The sequence below is a fragment of the Catharus ustulatus genome, chromosome 18 (genome assembly GCF_009819885.2).
Source record: "Catharus ustulatus isolate bCatUst1 chromosome 18, bCatUst1.pri.v2, whole genome shotgun sequence".
Taxonomy (NCBI): domain Eukaryota; kingdom Metazoa; phylum Chordata; class Aves; order Passeriformes; family Turdidae; genus Catharus; species Catharus ustulatus.
In genome coordinates, this window is record NC_046238.1 from 7002926 (window position 1) to 7028185 (window position 25260).

General features: G+C 41.5%; 1 protein-coding gene across 3 annotated transcripts in view; it reads right to left on the bottom strand.

The window, feature by feature from the left end:
* Positions 1-19024, bottom strand: part of ZDHHC8 (zinc finger DHHC-type palmitoyltransferase 8) — a 109631-nt gene extending 90607 nt beyond the window's left edge. For all 3 annotated transcript variants that reach the window (XR_004419673.2, XR_004419674.2, XM_033075798.2), the window contains exon 1: positions 18791-19024. Coding sequence is in view for 1 of the 3 variants with exons in the window: in XM_033075798.2 (XP_032931689.1) it covers positions 18791-18894 (104 nt within the window). In the remaining 2 variants the exon portion in view is untranslated. The remainder of the gene's footprint in view (positions 1-18790) is intronic.
* Positions 19025-25260: the final 6236 nt, after the last annotated feature.

A 25260-nucleotide genomic window follows, 5' to 3' on the forward strand; every position in this document is an offset into this window, starting at 1 on the left:
GGTATATGTGTAAAAACGTTTCAGACCTAGGATCTGATTTTTTATTAGCCTCTTCTTTTGAACCTCAGACACTGCCCACCTGTCTCTGGTCACTCTGGATCACATTTCACTCTAGAAACAAAACAGGAGGCAGCAGGATAGACCTGCTTTCTTCCTGCCCAAAGACTTCAAAGGAAGGTCTCTCATGCCTCATTCCGGGGAAGCAAAATCTCTCTGCCAGCCCCTTGAGCACCTTTCTGAAATTGCCAACGGCAAACAAAAATCCAGAACAGTGACCAAAGCTCTCAGATTCACTTTACCTTCTCACTCCTCTCTCCTGTGCAGGTTTGTCCTGTAAGCCAGCAAAAACCACTGTTATGAGGAACAGCACTGTTGAAAAACAGTGATTAAACACAGATTAAAAACCCGCTCGTTCCCAGTCACTCTTCCCCAAAATGGATTCATTTGGGCCTCACCTGCTTAAGCACTCAGGTGAAACAGGGATAATCCAGTGCACCCCAGAATGAGACAACAGGCCTGGGGCATCGCCAGGCGCTCAGAAAAGGCCAGAAGCCTGAGGTGGAGCTTGGTACACAAGGGATCGTGTTCGTCTGCCTCAGGAAGCTGCAACTCCTGCTTGTAACAGAGTAGGTTTAAGGTTCCTGTGAGTCATCCCTAAGCAATATTGTCCTTCCTTTCAGCAGGTGCTGCAGGTGCCAGCCAGGGCTGTGCCTCAGAGGAGCTGCTGCTCTCGGAGCAGTTTCAGCACAGGAAAAGAGGAGTGTGGGGAGGAAGACAAGCACTTTGTAGCACACAGCTGAGCACTGTAAACCTCCCTCAGACAGTGGGCTGTTAAAGCATACACAAGGACATTCCTCCCCAAACTTATTAAACAATCTGCACTCTATCAATAAGGAACAGCAAAGTTCTTCAAAAGCCCAGGATGAGTTTGCTACAGGAGGATTTTTATGCTTTGTTAATAACTTACTGAATGAGCCAACTACATCCAATGAATGAGGCTCACTACATCCAATTTGGGCTTCAAATATTCAATATATTCCTGGCAACAACTCTGCTATGTACTGAAGGAGATCCTACTCCAGCAGATATTAGTTCCAGTTGTAATTTTGAAAAGTAATTCATTAAAATGCTGTCATAGTATGATAACAATGTTTTTAATAACCTGTAAATCATTTAAATGCCTACATTCTTTTGAAATTTGGGAAGATTTAACTACTGCCCATAGTATACAGGGCTGGCCAAAACACTGACAGAAGAGCTATTCTATACTCCAAATCAATTTTCTTCTCCAGTCAGCCTTTAAAGCTCATTGCTAATATTAGCTTTGGGACTGCATGAGATTTTAAAAGTGAACACAAGAGAGGCACTTTTCATAGGCACACTGGAAAACAGTTTGGTTCCTTCCAATAGGCACTGAAGCAAAATTCTCCATACTCTATGTCCGTGAGCTATCAGCCACAGCAAAGCTTTTGCAGTGGCTTTAAGATTTGGAAGAGCAAGGGAAAAGGATGATCACTTTCCTATATCATCCAGTTTCTGTGAGTTGACAAGTTCAGTGGTCTGAGCCTGGACATAAAAGTGAGACTGAGCACAAACTCCTTGCCATGAGTAACTGGGCCAGGAGGATATTCACAGGGCCAGGGAGAGCAAATGTGACCAACTGGCTTTTTAAACCATCTGGAAAAACATTGTGACTTCAAGCATCAAGTTCAATTCAAACAACTCCAATCTTGGGGTATCAAGATTATCTGTTCAATGTTTAGAGTAATTCTTGTGTTTCAAAACAAACTTCTAATTTACTCTATGTTTCAATCTTTTTCCCTGTGTGGAAAATATTTCTATCAAAAATAAAGCGTTTCCAAAACTGTCTTCCAGTTAGTGAAGTCTTTGTGCATCAAGAAAAAGGCACTTCCTTTTGGAAAGAAAGTGTGAAGAGTAAGATATTAAATCCACTGCATTAAAGTGGATTGAAAGCCCATCAGCACAGTAAAGAGCAGTTTATATGTCACTTGTATTTGCTCCAGGCACTCACAGCAGTTATAACTTCAGTTCAATGTAAATAACACTATTTTCATATACTTGTATTTCTTGCATCTAAAACATTAACCAAATTTCAAAGTTAACCTGGAAATTGTGCTGCACAGGTAGACAGCCAATGAAAAAGGTTTCTCAGCAAGTCATCAAGCTTAAATACAGATGACCTAATGCAACTGGTGATGTTCACAACCACAGGTGTTGATAAGTCTGACTAATGAGCACCAGAGTAAGAAGGATCACTGTATCATGTACTGAGGAAAAACTGCTGCTCAGACTTAGCTTAGGTGGCATTAACTATTACTGCAAGCCAGAGTCTGACATAAATACATATTTAGAGTGCATTGGCTTTTTCTATGCAGCCAAGAGGCACTGAAATCTTAGAGAGGAGCCTCAGCTCGTTAGACTGTGCTATAAACATACTTCCAGCAGTCTGGATGCTGTACCAAAATAAACAGTCATTAAAAGCAGTTCTCCAGAATTTTTAAAGGGGCTCAAGAAGGACAGTCAATTTGGTTTACGTACAATGTTGTTACTGTTCAGCATTATTTCTAAATTAGGGGGAAAAAAAGCTGGTAGACCTGAGCAGGTATTAGATGGGCACAAGCCACCTCCATTCTGGCAGGGCAAAACACATTGCTGTCACACTACCAAGTTTAATGCATAACAGTGTCATCTCTTGACAGGTGTAGTATGAGCAAAGGCAATTATGATGGAGTGCTTCAGAACAGGAAAAGAGAAACTGCAAACTGGGCTGAAGCTTTAGTGTTTCTGCTCTGGAAACTTCATTTCTCACAGAGCTTCTGACCTAGTCACTTTTCCTGACATTGACAGAGGATGATTGTTTCTCCTTGGCTCTTCCTAGGTAGTCTCCAAATAATAGGGTACAGCTGCCAAAGTTACCCAAACATATCCCTGTAAAACTGTGGTAAATATCTCACATTTGGTCCTTCTACTACATGGATGTTAGTGTAGGCAATTCCCACATCTTTAAACCTTTTTTAGTCCCCACAGAAGAGACGGCTATTTTCTGAAATGTTCCCTCTAAATATCTCAGCCCTATAACCAAACCCCAGCATTTAAGAGGGTTAAAACTAACCCCGAGTTTTCTCTGGGATTAGCAGGAGGGACAAAGTGTGAGGCTACACAGAATTATCTGATGCCAGCCCCTGATGTGGGGACGTTTTCTGTCACAGCTTTCCCCCAGTGAACCCTCTTCACCAACAGCTTATGGAGCACAAGAACTGATGGACTTTGTGTCCTGCGCTTGGCCTCCCACAGCCCCCAAACCATGACAGAGAAGCTATGGTGGAACATGCACATGGAGGATCCTCGAGTCACAGCGGAAGAAGCCACATTAACGTGACTCACAGAATCACAATGGAAACTCTGAGGAATTTCATAAATCAGAGTGAGCCATTGCTGCACTATGACATTCAGCAATTTTCCTGAAGAGAGATTGTTAAGCACTACCAAAAAAACAAGTAACTCATAGGCAGAAAAAAACAGGTAAATCCATTTTCCTCCCAACTTGTTTGACTGACCTTGTGGTACAGGTGGAGACGATGAAGGTCAAAACTGCGGATTTTTTTTAAGTCTCCTTCTCCTGTATGTAGAGACTCATATAAATGCAGAACTGCTGGAACATCTATGTAGAAATGTTTGCTCTTTGGGTCTGGGTGCCTGTGCCCAGATGCTGAGCGTGCTGGGGCTCTGTGAGGGGAGCCCTCAGCCAGGCCGCGACATCTCGGGAAAGGGCAAAAGCTGCACGGAGCGAGGGGAACAGTGTGAGGAATGTCCCTGGAGTGAGGGGGAAAGTGTGAGGAACGTCCCTGGTAGTGGCTGTGCTGGAGTCCCTGGCAGCCAGCACACAGCAAACCCACAGTGCAGCCTGTGGCAGAGCCCGGGCTAAAGCAGGGGGTTATTTCCTGAGGGAACACAGGAGCCGCAGCCCATGGAGAGCCCACACTGCAGCAACAGCGAGGGGCTGAGATGGAGCGACCACAGCCCACAGTGCCCCTCCTTCGGCCCGCTCAGGGGCAGGAAGAGGTGGAGGAGCTGGGAAAAGAGGAATGAAGCTGAGCTTGCAAAAAACAGGGGATGAGGCGAAAGTGTTTAGGTTTCATCTTTGCTTTTCATCGTCCAAATGTGTTTTAATTGGCAATAAATTAATTTTCCCCGAGCTGAGTTTGTTTGGTCTCTGATGGCAACTGGTAAGTGCCGTCCCTGTGTTTATGTCAAACCGCGAGGTTTCTCATGGTTCTCTCCGTCCTGTGAGGGGAGAGCGGCGGGGTGGGCACCCAGCCAGCCCAGGCCATGCGGGAAGGGCAGGGCAGGGCTCGGAATGGAGCTGCTCCGTGCGGGGCCCAGCCAGCCCAGGCCGTGCGGGAAGGGCAGGGCAGGGCAGAGCTCGGAATGGGGCTGCTCCGTGCGGGGCCCAGCCAGCCGAGGCCGTGCGGGAAGGGCAGGGCAGAGGAGAGCTCGGAATGGAGCTGCTCCGTGCGGGGCCCAGCCAGCCCAGGCCGTGCGGGAAGGGCAGGGCAGGGCAGAGCTCGGAATGGAGCTGCTCCGTGCGGGGCTGCGAGCCGCAGGGAGCCCTTACACAGCACTAACTCCGCTCTGGAGCCCTGGCTACAGCACCTGGAACAGCCACTAAATATATAAACCAGCGATTCTATAGGAAACATGAGCAAGGGTACATTTAAACTGCTGTCAGCACCAGCTCTGAGCTTTCATGCTGACATTCAGTACCCTCACAATCCAAGACTGAAGGAATGGATGAGGAGAGACAGGTATCACGCAGAGCACTGAGGAAACTAAAGCTAAAAAAAAAATTTAGAAAAAGAGAGAGAGAGAAAGATGATTTCATAAAAAAACAGCCAGACAGATTTTATTAATCCTGACTGCACTTGCAGGATCTCGAAAGGACCACAGACTAGTGTATTCCTTATGTAATTCCTGCCAATCATCTCTGAGCCAGAAACAGCAGACAGAAAGCAGTCTCACAAAAAAAAAAAGGAAGAAAAAAAAGAAAAAGAAAAAAAAAACACTAAAAGGGGGGGAAATTGTTAGCTTTAGATTTAATAAGATACTGGACTTAATGAGAATTCAGGGAAAGAAGATAAGAATCGAGAAGTAAAAAGAAAAAAGGGCAAAACCCCAGCATTTGTTTTGAAGACTGTTCATTTAAAACTGCTGCTGACCATAAAATGAACAAAAAAGTAACAGGAAATAAAATATTGTCATATCTAAGTGCCATGTTTCCCTGATAATATGGAATAGCATCATATGCTGCAATAAAATGTTTTAGCTGATCATTTAGTGTCTTTTTGGCACTCTGCTGACACACTTTTTAAAGTGTTAATTAAAAAAAAAAGAATCAAATCAACACTACAAATTGGATAGATTTGTGCCCTACAAACAGTCTCTTCTGACCAGTAATTTGTGGAGCTGGGGCTGAGCCAACTTCCAATGAATCTATGGAGAGTTTCCAGCAAACTGTCATCGCAGCAGGATGCAGTTCTTGATAGGGTGATCATACATGGCAAGTGAAGTGATGCTGAGCTGTCACTAAACAAGTCTATTTTATTGTGCCTGAACCTTCCTTTAAGGCTCACCCAAAAATGGAGATTGACAGTTTATCTCCAGATATACATTTATACCATAATGCACCTAAAACCCCACGGTATCCACATGGAAACAAGCTTTTTGGATGATTGTCACGTTGTGGGAGAACAACAAAGAACACTGGACCAGCTACAGCTCTAGAACACAAGCACTTTTTTATATTTATAAATCAAATAGGCCATGACAAGAGACCTGAACATGCAGTACTTTCCCCTTAGGGGTTCTGACTTCTTTCCCTTCTATTTTCTTTAGTTTGAAAAAAATAATTTTAGATTTGATATACATGAGAGCATTTTAAGTGTGTCTAGTGCAGCACTCATCCTGTATTCATCTATTGCTGATATTTCTAGAAGGCTATTTCCAAGATACAGGTAAATAAGCACAAAAAGAAAGCTAATCTGCATGTAGAATACTAACAGTAATTTGGAAATTCAATGTAAATGTATTGACTTTTGACAGGTTTCTACTTTCTGAACATGAACCCAGTTAAAGCTAGGCAAATACAGAGTAAGAATCAGCAGTCTAAGCCTCCCTTGATGTACCTTCTCCCCAACAGCCTTCAAAGTATCACAAGTAATGTCAGGAAAGTGATAGTGAAGTATTTGTGTACTCTTGCAGAAAATACAAAATTCCTTCTGTTACTGCCTTGGAAATCAGAATATCCCTTCTCACCTTGAAACCTCTTCCTTAGATACATAAGGTGGGCGGGATGAAAGAAATCCTTGCCTACTGCACAATAATTCATAATAACACTATTTTATATTCTCCTGTCTTTCCATCCTGCCCCCTACCACTTAAATGGGTGCAGACTGCAAATTGTCTGAAATGTCTTCTAAAAGAGATAATTTACTTAAATTGCTGTTTTCTGAACTCAGAAGAACAAAGAGTAAACACCACATTTTTAAGACTGTCACCCTATGGAAGAAGCAGATTTAAGAGGACTGACTTTCAGAGGGAAAGCTCAGTATTTCCTGAAATTTAGAAAGACCAACTTGAAAACTAAGGAGTGAAGAGAAGCATCTGAAGACTAGCAGCCACTGGAAAAGCTGATGGAGTATGTTCAGATATCTGCTGATGGGACTGAGAAGGCACAGGTATAAAGCAATTTGCATATTTTCCATTCTGAATCACTTTGCCACATTAACTATTAGGCTGCAATCTTTCTGCTACCTCTGCCCTTCAAGCAAAGTATTTGTCCTAATTAAGGCTTTAACCAAAATGATTCAGATAGTTCCAAGAGGAAGCTGAAGAATGTTATTCTTTTCTCCTGTTGAAAAGCTCATCCCTTCAGAGTTCCAGAACAGGATCCTGTCCCTGTGCCACAGTCATCTTTCAGAAGAGTAAGGCCCAGGACATGTGCATGATAAAGGCAGCTGAAGGAACACAATCAGCCAAGCCAGGAGGGCCAAGAGCCCTCCAAGGGATCTAAACCAAGCACACAGTGCCCTGGATACTCTGGAGTAATCACTTTGCAGTGAGACTTTAATGGGCAGGTCAGGAGATCAGATTCAGGTTCTAGCTTTAGATGGGCTTCAGCCCCTCTCAGTAATTCTTACACAGCTTCATCAGGTTATTTAAACAGGCACAGTCAAGAAAAAGTGAGAAAGAAACTAAGAGGAGAGATCTGAATTAGATGCAGGCTGTTTAATTAACTAGCTCAATATAACTGTAAACTTTTGTTATTAAAAAGGAGAATAAATGCCTTCCAAAAGAAGAGGCCAAACTGGGACTAAAAGACAGAATGTATATTAAAACCTCAAGTTTTCTAACTGAGGAGTTGGCAGGACTCACATGCCCAGGGGAATCAACCCCTCATCAGACATGCAAGCATTCACCCATCACACATGCACAGTATGATGCTTTGGAGACTTATCACAACATACACAATGGCAGAAGCAGCCCAAAAGAAATGTATTTCTAGGGGAACCAAGAAAGAAACTGGCAAGAGACACTTTTTAATGATGCCAAATCGATATTACACTCAAAATAGCTTTCTCTCATTTCCAAAACAGTTGAAGCAACAAAAATAAATAACGTCACTCTCAAAGACACAAACAAAAGCACAAAACATATTAATCACAAAAATGCAGGATCAGTGCCTAACTCCATTAAACAGGGCTCTCTTGTGCTCAGAGGAGGACAATGTAACTGGCAAATTGCTACACATCTCTTTCCCTTTTGACCAGCCAGCAACTCAGCTTACTGTTCTGGAGCAAATAAATTCACAAAGAATACAGAACTTCTTAGCAGGGAAGAAGACAGAAATGTTGGTCAGCTTCTTTGGAGAGGATGCCAAATATGTGTGAGTCACAATAAAGACAGTGGCCCACTGAGAGCACTTACAGTTTCAATACAGAATTGTTTCATCAACCCCTAAAAGCCACCCCAGCACGACAGATGGGATTCGATTTTGAATTGCATCTTGTATGGCCTCTACTCTGGCATTTCAGTGAGTAAACAAGCAGTGGATCACCTTTTGTGTGTGTATTGGGCAAAAGGCCTTATCCACCTGAACAGACTGACCTGGAGATCACCTGTCAAGAGAGACAGACCAGCAGAAAAAAACAAAAACAGTACAAGAGGCAAACAAGATGCAACCAGATAAGCCCAGGAAGATCCAGAGTGATGGAAAAGATGAAACACAGGAAGTGAGAGAGGAGTTCTGTAAAGGGCTCCGTCCACAGCCATGCCTCTCCCTGAGAGGTAGAGTGGCTGGAAGCAGCTACTCAGGACACTTAAAACCCCCATAGTTCTCCATTTCCTTCTGCTGTCAAGTGCCTCTGAAAGGTAAACCATGTGCTTGGGTTATGCTAAAAGTCACAGGTCGTGGCAGTGGGCTGTGACAGCAGCTCTGACGTCTGGGGTCAACACAAGCCCTGGGGCCAGATCCTATAGAGGATAAAGAGTGACATGTGGGAAATGAGAGCTGGAGGAAATGTGCGTGGAAATCTTCTTCAGGAGCACCCTAGAGCCCAAAATTCACAACCCCCCAGCACCCACCACAGGAAGAATTAAAAAGTACCCACCTAGATGTAAATGGAGAGATGATAGCTAGCTCAGAAGAGCATGTCTCTTATCAGATATGAATTATAAATCAAACACAGCAGGCTAGAGGAGGAATCATTAATTTTTCAGTTCTTGAACCACAGATATCATGTTTAGCTCTATCCCACTAGTCTTTGTAATATAATGCAAGAAAAATTACTGGCAAAAGTAACTAGTCATTGTGGAATCACATACAAATAAAAGTTTAAAGACTACAATGTTACCATTAAACTTTTAAAGAGAGACAACAAAGCTTTAGAATATGTATCTCTCTATTCATACATTCATGCAGTGTTCAAGAAACAAAACAGTCTTGTTGCATGATGGATGGCCCAAGATGAATACAGTAGAAACTGTAGAATTTAGAAGCCCTCTCTGAAAGAATGATCTCCATTGAGTCCTGGGCTGACAGGGCTTCAGCCTGGAGTTGGCACATCTTGCTAAGCACTCCAGTTGTACAGTGCCTCTCTGCCTCAGTTTAAGAAGTAAACAGGGATTAATAGCACTGATGACCTTATGCACAAGTTACACTACTGGAGACCAGAAGGGATGGAGGCTTCCTAAGGAGCAGCACAGCTTTGCCTCTGCAAAGTCTTCTCAACTGAAGCAGTAGAGAAGGAAAGTAGATGTTTTCCAACCTGTTTATTATATCAGCAGGCCAAATTCAATGCCACATGTAAGACCTTGCATCTTACTATCATTGCAATATATTTGTCAAATGCCATATTCTAAAAATACACAAAGATGACACAACCAGAACTATTTCATTTCAAGGAACCAACCCTTCCAATATTATAAAAAACCTGTATCTGCCTGTCCTCCTCCACTGTCCACCAGATTCTTGAGAACACTGCTCATACAGACTGGCTTTGATTTCAAAATTAATAGAGGGAACATTCTCAGCAGAGCTTTGCCAAGAGGAGCTGAGGTGGTCCTTGCATTTTATTTCTGATATATAACTATCTGGACATGGATTAGAACTTTTGCTACACAATTTAAAAAAAAAAAAAGTCACATTGATCCAATGGCCAGAAAGTCCTGTTATTTTAATAGTGCATTGTCTTTGCATTGAAATTTCTGTAGCAGATATTAATTTCCTTTGTTGCTGCAGATGATACAAATTCCATACATGATTTAGAAGTCATCAGATTCAGAGGCTTCATATCTCCTTCTGTTTGACTTGCACTGTGTATCAGAAAGCAGCCATCTTACATACCTCTTTCTACAGAATTCTCAAAACTTAGTAATTAAAAAAAACTAGTGCTTGTTGAAACTCTTATTGTTTTTGCCACAAAGACTCACCAGCCATTTGCACAAGACAGAGTAGGTGCAAAGCCAGCTTCAAAGAGAAAAGAAAGATGTGAGACTTATCCACCACACAACAGAGAAATGAGACAATAATTAAAAAAAAAACAAAACCAAATGAAATAAGAACTTAGAGACCTAGAGTTACTGGTCAAAGGCACAGGTCTGAGCACATGAAGATTACCAGCAAGACCCTGCTCCATCACTGTGCCTTGGAATGCTGGAAGATAAACCCAGTTAACAGTGTGGTTCCGCAGGGAGGTCTCGAGGCAGTGGCTCCTGAGCCCAGTGCCAAACACAAACGCCATGGAGGGAGAGCTGCCCACCTACACAACTCATGGCTCCTGCTGCTTGGAGTCAGGAAACTGCATCACCAAATGCTGGGGGCTGGTAAAACACAGGAGGTGGTTCAGCAAGCTGCTGACAGCAGACAAGGGTTAACCACAGCATTATTAGATCATAACACATCTGGAGAGTCTTAACTGCTGGGGCAAACATTAATCTTCAGAGAAAGTTAAACATGCAAAACGAGATCTCACTCATGAGAAAGAATTGAAAGGGAGGTTATACACCATGAAATAATCCTCAATAACTTTTGAAACTGAACTGGCTGAAAAGGGGGAGAGGAAGTGTTTTTCCATAAGAAAATACCTGCCTCTCCGAGCTGACTGGGATCAGAGTAAGCGGAAAAATTTTAAGCTGAACTTTTCCATTTTGAAGCCTTTCTGTGATTGACCCAAGTTTAAATTAAAATGATGCTTGTTTATAGAAATGTCCAACCTTTCCTTACTCCCAGAACTGTACTTAAATTGTGTTGATATAGATATTACATTACATTATTTCCCTGAAGACATGAATAAGAGCTAATGTAAATGCCAATTTAGTTTTAAGAATCCTGGGAGAGTAACGCTTTGTCTGGTTTTATTTATGAAGGCCCTTATATATTTAAGTAGTCTCAAGTTTGCTTTGTTGGGCTCCAACTTAAAAAGTAATTTGTTCATTTAAGACTATTCTGTGATTAGTTTAGTCTGAGTGTGTACCAAGGTTTTCTGGAGAGCAGTCATTTCATGGTGTACATGCACTGGAAACAGCTGCTTTGGTGTTTGGATTTCAAATTCAAGAGATATTTCTCCTGCACCTGGCACCCCTGTCTTTTGTTGCTGGATGATCTCAACACACAGAAGCAGAGTACAGGTATTTCATAAGGATTTCACATTTGAAGTGCACAAATTCTGTGTTTATACTTCCGCAGAGAACCATGGTAACCACTGCAATATCTAAATATGGGTTACTGTACAGTTTATTCCATAATATCCATCCTGAGGAAAACAAAAAATCAAGTACCCACTAGTGTTTGCACAATACATTTAGAGTGCACAATTTTAGGCACTTTGAACAGCTTTGAAGCAAGTCTAGCTAAATTGCATTAGTAATTGCAAAAAAGCAATCAGTGACTAATTAAATCCTCTTTCTGGATACAGATTACTGGCTGAAGATTTATGTAGTAGACACTATACTGTGGCGTACTCATTGGAATTAATTTTTCCAATCATCAAGCAAGGATCCCTAAAATTGCCTCTCCATGGTAAAATAAGATCAAGGCTGAGTAGGTTTTTCCTATCTATGGTATTCTTTGCAAAAGAACAATACAGAATTTCCATTAAAAACTGGAGCATTTCTGTCTCAACCCCCATGCCGCTTCCTCTCAATTCCATTAGCTGCTCCCAGTGACAAATGATCAACTAATAGTAGCTCTGTAACAGCACAGCCAAATTGGACATTACTCTTGGATTTTAGAGAAATAAGTGTTGTATCTACTGGCTTGAATCAAAAGACAGTAAATCAGTGTTCCACTTCTGCACTGATTACACAAGTGTAGCCGTGTACCTTTTACAGTATTTCTCCCCCACTCCAGTGTGCATCTCCTTCATGCTGTAAATTGGCCTACACCACTTGACTGCTGTATTTCAGATATCTTCCAATGCAAAGCTCACTTGAACAAGTTTCCTTGTAGCTTATACACTGTATGAGCACAGAAAACCTGTTCCAGAGATCCCCACACCACAGGGTCCTACAGCTGATTTCAACTGAGAAGCAGGTAGTAGCAGAATAAGTTGTTTACATAATAATATTATGTGTATAATTAGCAACTATCCCAGGTAATGAATCTCAAAAGTCAGACCTCCAAGGTCACCACATGTATTTATCTCTCAATTTAAGTTTTGTGTTTTTCAGCAATAACATTCCTTAGTTGACATTGTTCAAGCTCAATTGGTTTGTTAGTAATCTTGTAGAGATTGTTTCTATTTATAAAAGAATACACATGTGCCATACTTGGACAAACAAGGACAGCATTTAAATTAGCATCTTGAAAAGGACTTTGGACAAAGAAAAGGAAAAATTGCTGGTATATTCTTGTACAAAGGCTGAGAGGCCCACCCTGATCTAATTGAGACACTCTCATTCCTATTTCCATATGACCTTAATCTCTGCTTATTAGGAGAAATAGAAAGGAGGTTGCTACTGGCATAAATCACACACTGATACAGCTGTAGCCCATGTACAGCAATAACTTCCATTCCAGTAGCTCTTCTGCCTTTTTCAAAGTGGATCTGCAGTGAGCACTGAAATGCCACTGCAGTGGCTGCAGAAAACTCTGTATCCACAGCTGAACATGTGTACCCATTTACTGCCCTCAACAAACATGATTCTCCTTCTTACTTTCTCAAACTAAAGGAAGAAAAAAATATTCCCACTGATAATAAATATTAGTTTGTTTTCTTCTAAAGGAATGAATTTTAATAGCTTTCAGAAATGTCCTGTATTGCCAACTTTGCTGTTGGAAGCAAAGATCACTGTCCTTGAAAGCAAAGACCATAAAACTAGCTAAAACCAAAAACTTTTCACACTTCAGTTAAATATATTTTCCTGTTGAGACTGCCTGTCTTATCTAGAATGACAAGTTTGTCTAGATTCTATTTCCAAAAATGTTATAGCAATATGAAATTGCCACAGCTTGAAAGGACATTTCTTTGTCATAGCAAAAGTAAATATTTTTCAGAAGTTTACAGACATGACAACTGAGATGACTCAGGTCAACCAGGCAAGCTTTACCTCTTTTGGATTGCAGGGAGAGTGGACAGGAAAAACCTGCCATTAAAGATGCATTTAACATGGAAAATGTTAAGGTATCTCAGGAGGCTGAACTGCACTGCTTGAAATCAGTATGTGACTGTGAAGTCAGTTTTAAAATTCACCTGATTAAACTGATGCACACTCTTTTCCCCTGTGCAGTGTCACCAGCATGGCTCTCAGTGAAGCTGCTCCCTATCAGTTCCAGCTATTTCTGGGTTTGGCATATGGAAAGCAAAAAAATAAAAGAAAAATCAGAAATACATTAATATTCCAAGTAGTGGAGAATGGTGTGGAAAGAACGTTCAAGGAGGGGGAAATGGTTCTGTTTCATTATTAGCATTACCACTGTCAAACAGCCCCCTAGCATGGCTGCAAACAGACAAGGTGGAGGAGCTTTGTGCTCCAAAGCTTTCGGAATGCCAAGGATACCTGATAGGATCATCTGGTTAGGATGGGGGGGAAGTGGATTTGTGGAGTGACAGTGTTTCCATGTGCTCTCATACACACCACAGCACACCTGGAACTTCCGGCACCACACAGCACAAGCAAATGCCACCAGAGCTCTCCCAGATCCACAGGCAGCCTTCAGCAAGCTATTAGGCAGAAGCCAAACCATAAGAAGGATGCAAGACCACACTCTAAGGCAGAATTCGTGATGTCCAGCAGCATATCAAGATAAAACAATCTGAGCTACAATTTTATCTTTATTTTCTTTATTGTGCATCTACTTCTCAGAATTCAGTTCTATTTCCTCTAGGCTGGTATAAAACACACCTGTGTTGCAGATGAAGCTCTGTAACATCTGCAATATACATTTTAAATCACATTTTATCATTTGATCTATCTGAAATCAGAACACTGAACTGGCAGAAGTGAACATCTGCACATATGGAACTAAATACTTTAGGCAAGGAAAACATCTTTGGATACAAATCAAATTCACTAAAGCAAAGATGGTCTATCATCTTGGCCTTTGCTAGTGACTAAACAAACCCAAGTGAAAATAGTAGACTGTTTTTTCCCTTTTTGATCTGTGAACATATGCAAATGATGGGAGGAAAAGATGTAACAGACAGTTCAAGAACTTTAGGTATACATATCACTGTATTTTCATTAACTACCATCCAGGAGGGTTATGATAGTTTTAAACTTTAAAGTGGTATTGCCTATTTAAGGCTGTTGCAGTGCAGGATCAGATAACTGCAAGAAGGGGGCAGTGCTTATGATTTAAGGGGTGAATGTATCATAAGTGCATCTGGATTCATATATATCTAACTACAGAAATGCTGAGTCTTTCTAGTTCATGAAATGCAGTAACACGATATACAAATGTGGGAGGAACACCAATTTTTCTTTAAATATTCATTAACTGAAGCCAAACTTTCCTCCCAGTTAAGATAAATCCAGCAGCCCTGCTATGGAGCACAGCCCACCAGCCATTCTTCCTCCTTGTGCCATCTGAACAGCACAGGTTTAGGCTATTTCTCTGCTTTCTTTCCACCCCTACTGCGACTTCGACTTCAGTTGCTCTTCTACACCAATTTATCACTCCTCAATTGTTTCCTGAAGGTTATTGGTATTAGACTCCCTGTGTCACAGACTGCATTAGAGTGCCAATTGCAGATGTCTGTGGTGTGTATCTATGATTATCTCCCATTATGACTCTTAAGAACAAAGTTGTTCTCATTTTCAGTACTGACTGAATGAGTTTTCACCTTATTTGTGCTTTCACTTCACACAGAAAATTACCCATTTTATTATCCCATTTAAAGAAATAATATACATCAGTGTTACTACCATTATATCAAAGGAGTAGTGGTACCTAGACCTTTGTTATGAATTACATGTTTCTATTGTATTTCAAAGATGCTCAAGAGGCTGCATGCTACAGAAAATAGTCTGAAAATGGGTATTTTATCAGAAACTTCAGGCCTACAATATTCAGTGAGAGAATGATGAGCTTTTTTCTCCTTACTAAAATGAGCCACAGTTTCCCCTTAAAACCATATGCTTTCAGCTGGCTGTGTAATCTCCAGACACAGGCATTGCAGCTGCTGAACTCAGTTCTCAGCACCAACACCTACAGTAAGTAGCCAATTTAAGCAGGTGAAGAGAACTATTAGCTCCAGAATAATTATAGAACCCTTTAGGTTGGAAAAATCCTTTTAGATCACTGATTCCAACTGTTCACAGGTGACATTCTGCTTGCTGACAATTAAGCTGCATTCTCTGCTAGCACTGAATTGCACAACTTAAAATAAGCTCTTGAAACTCAGGGTCTTTGAATGAACATGATTAGGTTTACATCACAACACTTGGTAGCCCAAGGCATGAGAGTCCAGACTTCACTGAAATAGGTTAAATTGATACCTCTAATAAAAAGCCTTATGAGAAATATGAAGAAAAAATTATTTTGGTAAAAAAAAGTTCAGGTTTGCTAGAACGGAATCACTGGAGTTGTCCTATGTGAAGAATTATTTCTTCATTACACCATTTGATTTGCTCATATAAGTAAATTAACTTAATCATTCTATACAACATTATTGATATGTTCCTTCATAATGCTTAGAGTTAATGCTTGTTTACTCTCCCACTGTGACAAATTAGACCACCTACTCAGACACTGTATTTATTACTGAAGGAACACACATGGAGTGCTAAAAGCCTGCGATAATACAACTGCAATATTTAGTTGCCTTTCCAGGCAATAATCTTGATAGCTAAATAGTTTAGTTCCCCCTCATAAAACCAGAAGAAATATAGCAGTGATACAGTAAATCCTAAATGCTTTGCTGAAGAAAAAGAATAAAGGATAATCTAAAATGGAATTTTCCTAAAGTATAACAGTACCACTGATCAGCACCACGATGAACTAATAGCAGACGTTGTGTATTTCAAACATTTTATGTGCTGCTTTTTAGCAAAGGTGTTTGGAAAAAAAAGCTAAAAATAAAGACCACATTGCTAAAAAGCTAACCCTGGCCTTCAAGTTCAAAGAGCTTTTCATCCAGCAGAAGACACTAATAATGTGTGGCATGAGACCACAAACGTGTCTAGGGAAAAGGCCAAGTCAGATGCTCTGTTTTCATACGTGTTACTCAGAAATGTTTCCAGTGCCCTAAAAAGCTTAGTTTTTCTATTCAGTGAGTGGTTTAAAAACATTTATTCAATTTCTCCACATATTTTATCTTTTATTATTCAATTCCACTGCACCAAAATTGCTCTAATCCCTGACATCCCACTGAGGAGATCTGCACCCAAAATTTGATAGGAATCCCGTCCATCATCAGTTTCATGTATTTATACACAGGTTACTTCATTAACACAGCAGCCTGAGAGCTTGATGACACAAATAAGGAATTAATAAACACATTTAAATCTTCATCTGATTAAGTTCTAGTCTCATGACAAGAAAGCATGGATTGTATCAAAAGCACTGTTAAAATGCTAAAACAATTTTAGGCCAGTGTTTCAACTGCTGTGTTTCAGAGCTCTATCCAACATCAAATGAGTTGTACAAATCAACACACCTGAAAATTCAGGCCTACCTCAGCCTTTAATAACATATCACAACAAAAAGATCTTCAGGAGACAAAACACTGCCTGTGGAAAAAGATAAAAAATTGAAACGCTCAGAAAAGGGGGGAAAAAACCCACCACCACACAAAAGAAACTAATCTCATGCATATGGCTTGCTTTGATTCCACAAAAAAGATAGATTTTACTAAAACTGCTCAGCATGAAAAACACCACCAATCCCATACAAACTCATCTGAGTATTTCTGAATGGACAGGACTTCAGATTCTGCCTGACAACAGTTGCTCAATTATGTGTTACTTTTATTACACACAAGACTTGGCAGCAGCAGAGAACGTATGTCTGGGACAATCCTCGAAAAATTTACTAACACTTCAAGATACACAGGCCAAGTTACAATATGGAGAGATCCCTAAAATACTTCATTTTGCATGTAATTATTCACTGATAACAGAAGGAACAGAGTGAAGTTTCAGATCCGTTAATAGATTAAAGGCAATTGCTTCTTCCACACAAATTGTAAAACAAGCATCTCAGCTGATGTCCTGCTGCCAAAAGGATGTTTCAACAACAACTGTGTTACCAGGAAAGTCTTACATCACTAAGCAATTTGCAGCTCTACACTGGAAGTATCATATGAAAACAAACATACAGCTTCCAAAACAATCTTAGCATACATCCATTCCTCAAGCAGCCGGAAAAATAAATGCTGGCATTAAGGCCCCTTTTTTTTTTACCATTTAATATTCACCACTCTGGTGTCAACCAAGTTCATCACAAAAGCCAACTTATGTCCTGTGTTTGCCTGTGAGCACCAAACTATAATTAGATGCCCAAATGATGAATGAGAGGCTGATACTTGTACAGGCTCTTGAGACTTGACCAGTTCTTGAAACAGTGTAATATCCTGAAAGGATTTATCCGTACTTCATATCAAATGCACTGAAAACAAGGAAAATCAATGCACATTACATCAAGAGCAAAACTCAGTGTCAAAATCCGTTCTGATTTAAGAAACTGTTAGACAAAATAACATTTACATTTTATTCTGAAATCCTATATTGAGATTACCATACCAGTGACGAGCATTTTGAAACATCGAGAATCATATCACAGCCAAACCACAAAAGATAATGACACAGACACATACTCCCACTCTTATAGAGCCTTCTGCTTTCAACAGCTTCACTAAGCTCAGTTAAAAAATAGCAACGGCAAAACAAGGAAAACAGAGTCCCAAAATAAGTGAAACAATAAATCTTAATATGCAATAGCCATGTTTCCACCTTCCCAAAGGCAGCTCAGCCAAAGCTCCTTTCAGAGCACAGTTTTGTAGCATCTCTGCAGGGAGGGTGCCGCTACCCCCGCACAGGAAGGGTTAGCGAGCCACAGAACTCGAGTGTGGAAAGGGAAACAGCCGAAGCACTACAGCACTCACATATTAATATAACTACCGGAGAGCTGCAAGCCGACAGTCACAGCTTCATTCTGCGTTTAAGGGAGAAGGGAACGAGAGGAGAAGAAACAGAGAGAGGAAAAGTTTCCTCGTCTTTCCTTCAAGCAAATGTAAATTTGTTCATTAGCTCCTCAAGCTTCTAGGAACAGTTACATAAAAATATGTAAAATCGGTAATGCTTAGAATAGGATTCCTTGCACTTCAAAAGGCTGTGCCGGATAAACGCTGAGACAGGCGGAGATTGACGGGAGAGGCCAGCTCTCCCTCCCGGAGCACAGACCGGCCAGCTGAGCCAGGCTGCATCCACGCCTGTCGGCAGCGGCGCGGCCGGGGCTGCGCTTCCCTGCCGTGCACTGCACACACGGGCACGGGGGCTGCGGGGCTCGGGCAGCCCTGATGCACACAGCCGGCAGCTGCGGCAGGCTGATGGGGTTTTACGTGCCGTGAAATGGTGGATCTGACTGTCAGGCACATTTTATGATGGGGAGAGATGGTGAGCCTCGGCGAACCAAAGCCGGGCAGGGATAGCAGCGGCAGGCGGGGAGCGGGACCGGCAGCGCAGGGCCTGGAGCGCTGTCAAGCCCGGCCGCCTCCCCCCGCCGGCCGGGCGGCCCCAGCCCGGGCCCCCCCTCCGCCAGAGCCGTACTTACGTGAAAACAAAAAATAAAGTAGTCGAACCCACTAATAAGGCAGCTGCTGTGGAGACCGGGATGTATTTCGTAGGTTTAAACCTCTTTCCAGTGCTGCTGGGCATCCTGTAGTTTACACATCACTATGTAAATCCAACCCGAGAGGAGGGAGCCGGGAGGATGCGGGTCCCTCCGGCGCGGGGAGAGCGGGACCCGGGCGGCTGGGAGGGACGGGAGAGGGACGGGAGCAGCTGACCTCCAGCACAGGAAATCCCACCCACACCGCCCAGCCCACTCGGCTGATGTCAACCAGCCCCTTAAGGTAGCGCTGCGGGGAGAGGGGAGCGGGGCGCGCAGCCGGCACAGCCCCGCGGAAGGGCGGCCGAGGCCTCCGACAGCGGGGCAACCCCGGCAGACAGAGGGGCCCCAATTCTGTCCTTTCTACAAGACACCTCCCCCCAAAAAAAGAAAGATGAGCTCCGCAGGGCGCTGTGTGGGACGCTGGAGCTCCTGCAGCAGCAGCTCCCTGAGCAGCAGCGGCTCCAGAGGGGCTGCGGGCGCGGGGATTGCAGGCGGCAGCCGCGGAGCGGGGCCCTGCACGACACGGCCAGCTGCACGCCAAGCTGCTCGTTCGGGGAATAAACCCTGACAAGCCCTGCTTTTCGTTCGGCTGCACCCACAGTCACAGTATTAAGGGAACTACTGCACTCTGCCAAATTTAGCTGATTCCAGGATCCATAACTGAGTGCAAACATAACTGAAATCGCACTACACTCTGTTCTTTTCAAATCTGTCCATTAGCATCAGGAGGCAGACAGAAGAGGTAATTTAAGGTAACACAGAAAGTTCACCGAATCAGCTTTCCCAAGAGCTGTGTGAGAATGGCTCCTCTGTTCACACCCGGGGGCACCACCCAGCAGCTCGCCTGTCTCAAGGAAACCGTCCGATGAAAAGAAGGGTTCAAGGCCACTTGCAAGTTTGAAAATCAAGACCAGGAACTGCATACATCTTACACCCTCCCTCCTGCTTTCTTTCTCAGCTAATCCCTCTTCTGCAGCTGCCAACATGCAGATAAAGTAACCCCTGCCTAACACAAAAGCCACATTTGCAGCATCTGCTGGCTGTTGTTAAAAGCAAGCTTGCCCTAGAAGGCATGCACTGCAGTGCTGTTCAGAACGAGCATTAATCATTTATTGTTTTAAGAGACTTGATTAGTTCCACAGTCCTAGAAGTCTTAAGAACAGAACAAGTAAAACTCAATCAAAAATCTGTAAGGGTCCTCAACTTTGCAGTTTGCAAAAAAAATACCCCCACAAGCACAAACCAAACAAAAACTCAAATTTTGAGCATCAGCTTTTACAAAAGCAAAGCCAGCAAGTTCCAGCCTGAGGACATATGGCTATGTGAAATCTCAGCCTTTGCTAACAACTGCCCTGCATAAAAAAAAAAAAAAAAAAAAAAGAAAAAAAAGTCTTATCCAAAAGGGACTAAAGCCACAAGGCAACTTAAAATCATCTCCAGACACAGATTTTTAAGGAACAGGAAGAAAAACATCTACCTAGTTATTTTTGCATGCTTGGGGGACTGAACGTTTCCTATGCTTCACTACTCCTTGTCATGCCAGCTTATTGTAATTAATTATTCTCAAACCCCTTATAACTAATCAAAAGGTCAACAATTTTATGCAGAACCAGGCTCTGCATACGAAGCTGAAAGGCTTCAGGTGCAGCTACATGAGCATGCTAAATCAGATCAAAGGCACACCTGGAAAGCAAATCTCTCCACCACCTTCCCTTACCAGGTCTGATGCGTATTGCTGAATGGCCTCCAAGGAGCCAGCTGGGTCCCTTTTCAACAAAGCTGGGCTGCAACATCCATTTCAGGAGCACACCTAATGCTCTGGGCCACAAGTCAGTTTAGCACACTTGACAAAAGCAGAGATTTCATTGCTTACATCAGTTTAATCATCTTCCTCCTTCTCACTCAAGCAACAGTCTGGGTGAAGAATTTAAGTTAGAAACAGAACTCCGAATAATTTTCCAGTGATATTTTTATTTTAATCTAGAAAATGTTATCCTAAGCAGCATTATAGAGTGTTTAGGAAGTTTGGTCAGCATCCTGTAACGGACAGTATGAGATTTATTCAAATGCATTTCTTAGGTCTCGAAAAATAGTAAAAATAGTAGTTATCTCCCAAGTGACAGTCATATCTGCATTTCAGCATGGACCTGCAAGTTTCCTTTCTAGGTAAGCCACAAAAGCATGCTGTCAAGTTTCTAGCATGAGCTGGGAAATAATATGCACAAGTTCATTTTAAGATACATATCTTGAGTTTGATGATTTATTTAAATATTTTTAAAGATGAAGCCTTCCTGGGACAGTAACATTCCCTCATGTGAATTGTGGAGTTATTCTTAAGGAGACTATGCCTCCTCTGCACCTCATTATTTTCAATTGTATTCTCCCCTAAGGATTCTTTCCTCTCTAGAAAGTCTGCTTCTCAAAGACAGCTTTGCAAGTGGGGAGGATTCAGCACTTCTGCTCATCCCACTCTTCAGAATAGTTTTCCCTTCATCATTCTGACACACCGATGCTGATTCAATCTTGCTGTATCAGCCCCCATTTGTTGGGCCAATCTTTCAAGCCATTCCTGTTCTGAAAGGAGGCTTTCAGTAGCAAGCAACTTAGGCTTTTTTTTAATATCCCAATCACACAATACTTGTCTAGAGGGAGACTAAAGATAACTGTGACAGGACACAAAGAATTGTACCTTTCATAAGCAACAAGAAGAGGTGCACCTCCAAACTGAACTGATCTTGAAGATCACAGTGCCAGCCTGGTTTGGGCTGCACAATCATCCTGTGGGTCATGACACCTGTGCTGTGCAGTCATGCAGACCCAGCTTTTCCAAAAGAGGGCTGAGACATTCCATGTTACAAGGCTGTGGTGTTATGCTGACTTGGGCTTTGGTATTACTTTTTTTCTGGTGCACATTGCAGATTACCTATCAGAAAGCAGTAATTTTCTGTAATTTTGTGTCCAACAGTTCCCACAGTTCACCTCATGTCCTTCCCACCAACACTCCAGTTCTCAAGAACGCTCTGTTTTCAAGCCAGCACAAAGCACTGCTGAGCAACACTCAATCTCGTTATTACAAGCCAAGTATATTTAAAGCAGTCAGATGACTTTACCTGTCAAACACTAAGGATGTCTGAGGAGGACTTGACTAAAGCAGAACAGGCATGTCTCACAATTGCTCTCCTGGAACACCTTTCTTTCAAGGACTGCAGTTTCTGGATTCACACATTATTAGCGTGCCAGAAGATTTTGGCAGCACTGAGGTAAACAGCAATGGCAGCATGAGTTAGGGAAAGATTTAATGACAAAGAACAAACACAGCTACAAAGAACAATCTAAAAATAATCTGGCAGAGCATGGCTAGTAATTGCATGTCTTCTTGCAAGATTTTACTCTGAGGTTTTACCCCAAAGGAGGAAGGGCCAACCACAGAAGCTGTATCGGAGCCACATGGCAGGGTACCCCTCTCAGAGCTGGTAAGATGAAAGGAAACTCACAACAGAGCAAGAATCAAGAGAGCCTGAAAGCCATGCAATTTTTGTATCAAGTCACAGCACTAATTTTAGCTGGAAATCTTAGCTACGTGATTAAGAAAATTATTTTATTTTGCACACTTGAAAGTACTGAATATCCCTGGAATATTTTATTTGCTGTTGCCATTAAACAGTGACCACAATAAAGAATTATACTTTTCTTACTGCATTTTCTTACAACAACAAATGTAGTTGCCAGCCTATGTAGTACAGGTGACCTGCAAATTGTTCAGGGTCGTTGGGAGAACCCCCTAGGATCACCAATTTGTTGTTTAATAAAAACTGGTTTTCCCCTCAAATTTACAGTGCTCTGAACAGAGACACCTGGATCATCTTGTGCTGCACAGTGCTGCCAAAAGTCCAAGCAAGGGCCAGACAGTTCTGGGTACAAGCCAGGCCTAGTAAGTTACCAACTGGAACTTTAATATGACAATTTTCATTTAGTTGTTTATTTCTTACCAGATAAATCAAGAAATTATTGCCTAATAATGACTTCTCAGTAGCCTTAACAGATTTATGACAATTTTCTAGATGATTCCAATGGATATTTTTCATGGGATGGCATTTGCCAAGAACAGATCTGGTTTATTTCCCAACAGCAGTGGTGGGGCACATCAAGTTGCATTTACTATGAGATTTTGGTAACTCTGCAGACTGATTCCTAAATGATCCTCACAAAAAACTACTTGCATCAGAATGAGGTAAGCCTCCAAGCACTTTTTAAGATTCACTAACCATCCTGTTTAAAACCATTAGTTAAGTGCAATTCTACTCCTCTAAAGGAAGCATCACTCTAAATGATGCTGCTGAAAAACTCTGCAAGCCAACAGTGCTCATAAACCAGCAAACAAGATGCTAAAACTGATAAGCACTATTTATATGAAGCAATGTGACTTTAATTATACCTGTTAGAATAGTCTTGAGATCTATCCTCTAAGCATACAAAATATTCAGTCATTTTAATGTCCAATCCATCTTTGTTGATGTTTACAATAGCCGTTAGAAAATGATGAAATTTAAACTATTTGAAATTAGGCCAGCCAGCACAACATGCATGGGCAAGAGCTCATGACACCATTAGCTCATCTCTTAGGTTGAGAGTAAATTACACATCTTGATACAGCAGTTCATATCTACAATACAGTGAATCAGCTGATGTAAATTTGTAGAGTCAAGACTGATAAACAACAAGCTGGACTTTTCCAGTTTGAAAGTTGGAAACATGTTTAAGACTGTAAAGTTGATTAAATACTTGCAGTAGTCAGACACTTTCCACAAAATAAATTTGTTGTATGTAACATCTAATTTAGATTTGTGCTAGCACTTTCTTTGTACTTAAAATATTATATTGGTATAACAGAAAATACACCTCAAAAACATTACCTGTACCCTTAATACTTAATACTTTTAAAAAAGCACATTACTACAAATGTAATTTATTTATGGATCTGATGTAGGTTGCATTTTCACTAGGAGACTACAGCAAACTAGTTTGACAAGTCTTACAGATATGAACAGGTCAGTGGTTAGTGTGCAATGTGGCTTAAGTGGACAAAGATATTCCATATCTAAACTTGAATATGATAAATATGTAGTGGTCATAAATCTGATGCATAGCTCTAGATACTAACACTACTCACCTCTCAAATATTAGGAAGATTTTTGCTCCTGCACTTGTCAGTATTCACAACCTCAAGATCTCTTTCCTTATTCTTACTTGCACAAGCTGCTTACTTGAAAAGCTCCTTGTTTTCACATGAACTAGAGCCTGAGAAATCACTTACATGTAGAATCCACTTTACATCTCACTACTTCAAACTTCTCTTCCTCAAGCAAAATAATTCTGATCTGTTGCAGTTAAGTTTTCCTTAGCTCCTTACTCTGAAAATGATACATTATCAAAGATTTAGTTAAGGTTGGTAAAAAACTGGTAATTCCTGTTCTTTCTATTATAAAGAGTAATTCTAGATAAATCTAATTAGGCAGACCTTTAAAGTAGATCCTAAATAAACCATCATAAAATAAAATAAAATCCTTTACACACACTTAATTTCACTAAACTAGTTAAAGTTTACACATGACCTCAGCAATGTAAAAACACTTTGAAATTAGTTTGGCTAATCAAAATTAAAACACTGGTTTGCCATGGACACCTCAGAAAACACAGCTTGCTAGAAACACTCTAGAGCAGCCAGGACAGATGGGTGTCCTGGGAACAGGAGAGTGTAAATACAGACAGCAATGGGAAGTTAACTGGAGAGGTTTGGGGTTGTTTCAATGATCACCCACTGTCTCAGGACTTGGCACTGAAAGCCGATGGCAATTTGTACACATCAAAACCCAGCAGGGAGATTTATAATGTAATCTCCATTACTGTCTCCATTTCTACACAAATAGGTGCAATTTAATATTACTAAGGTTTCAAGCTGAGTTTTCTGAACTCTGATTTGGAGTCTTTTCTTTAGAGAAAGGTTTAGTTTTTCACCGAGTTATGTGAAGGAATGCAGCACAAGGCCCAGCAGTGCTGAGGGATGTCAGAGTTCAGCACAACTCTGTGAGCCAGACACAGCGTCCACCAGAGGACAACACACTCAAACTGGTAACAACACTTAGCAGCAAAACCCAAAGGACTACTCAGACTCATATTTCTTCCCTTTACATACAGGTATTCCTTGAGCATGTTGCATCAAAATTAAGAATTTTCAACATTCTCCTATCTGCATGGTGTTGAGAAGAATTTTAATTTTCTGAGGTTTTCGTGTCATTGAGAATTTGTGTTTGATACAAGCTACCTTATTATACAGGGGGGAAAAAAAAAATCACATTTAGTGTTAAAACACAACAAATTGTGAGTGTTTGCAATTTGTGAATGAGACATTT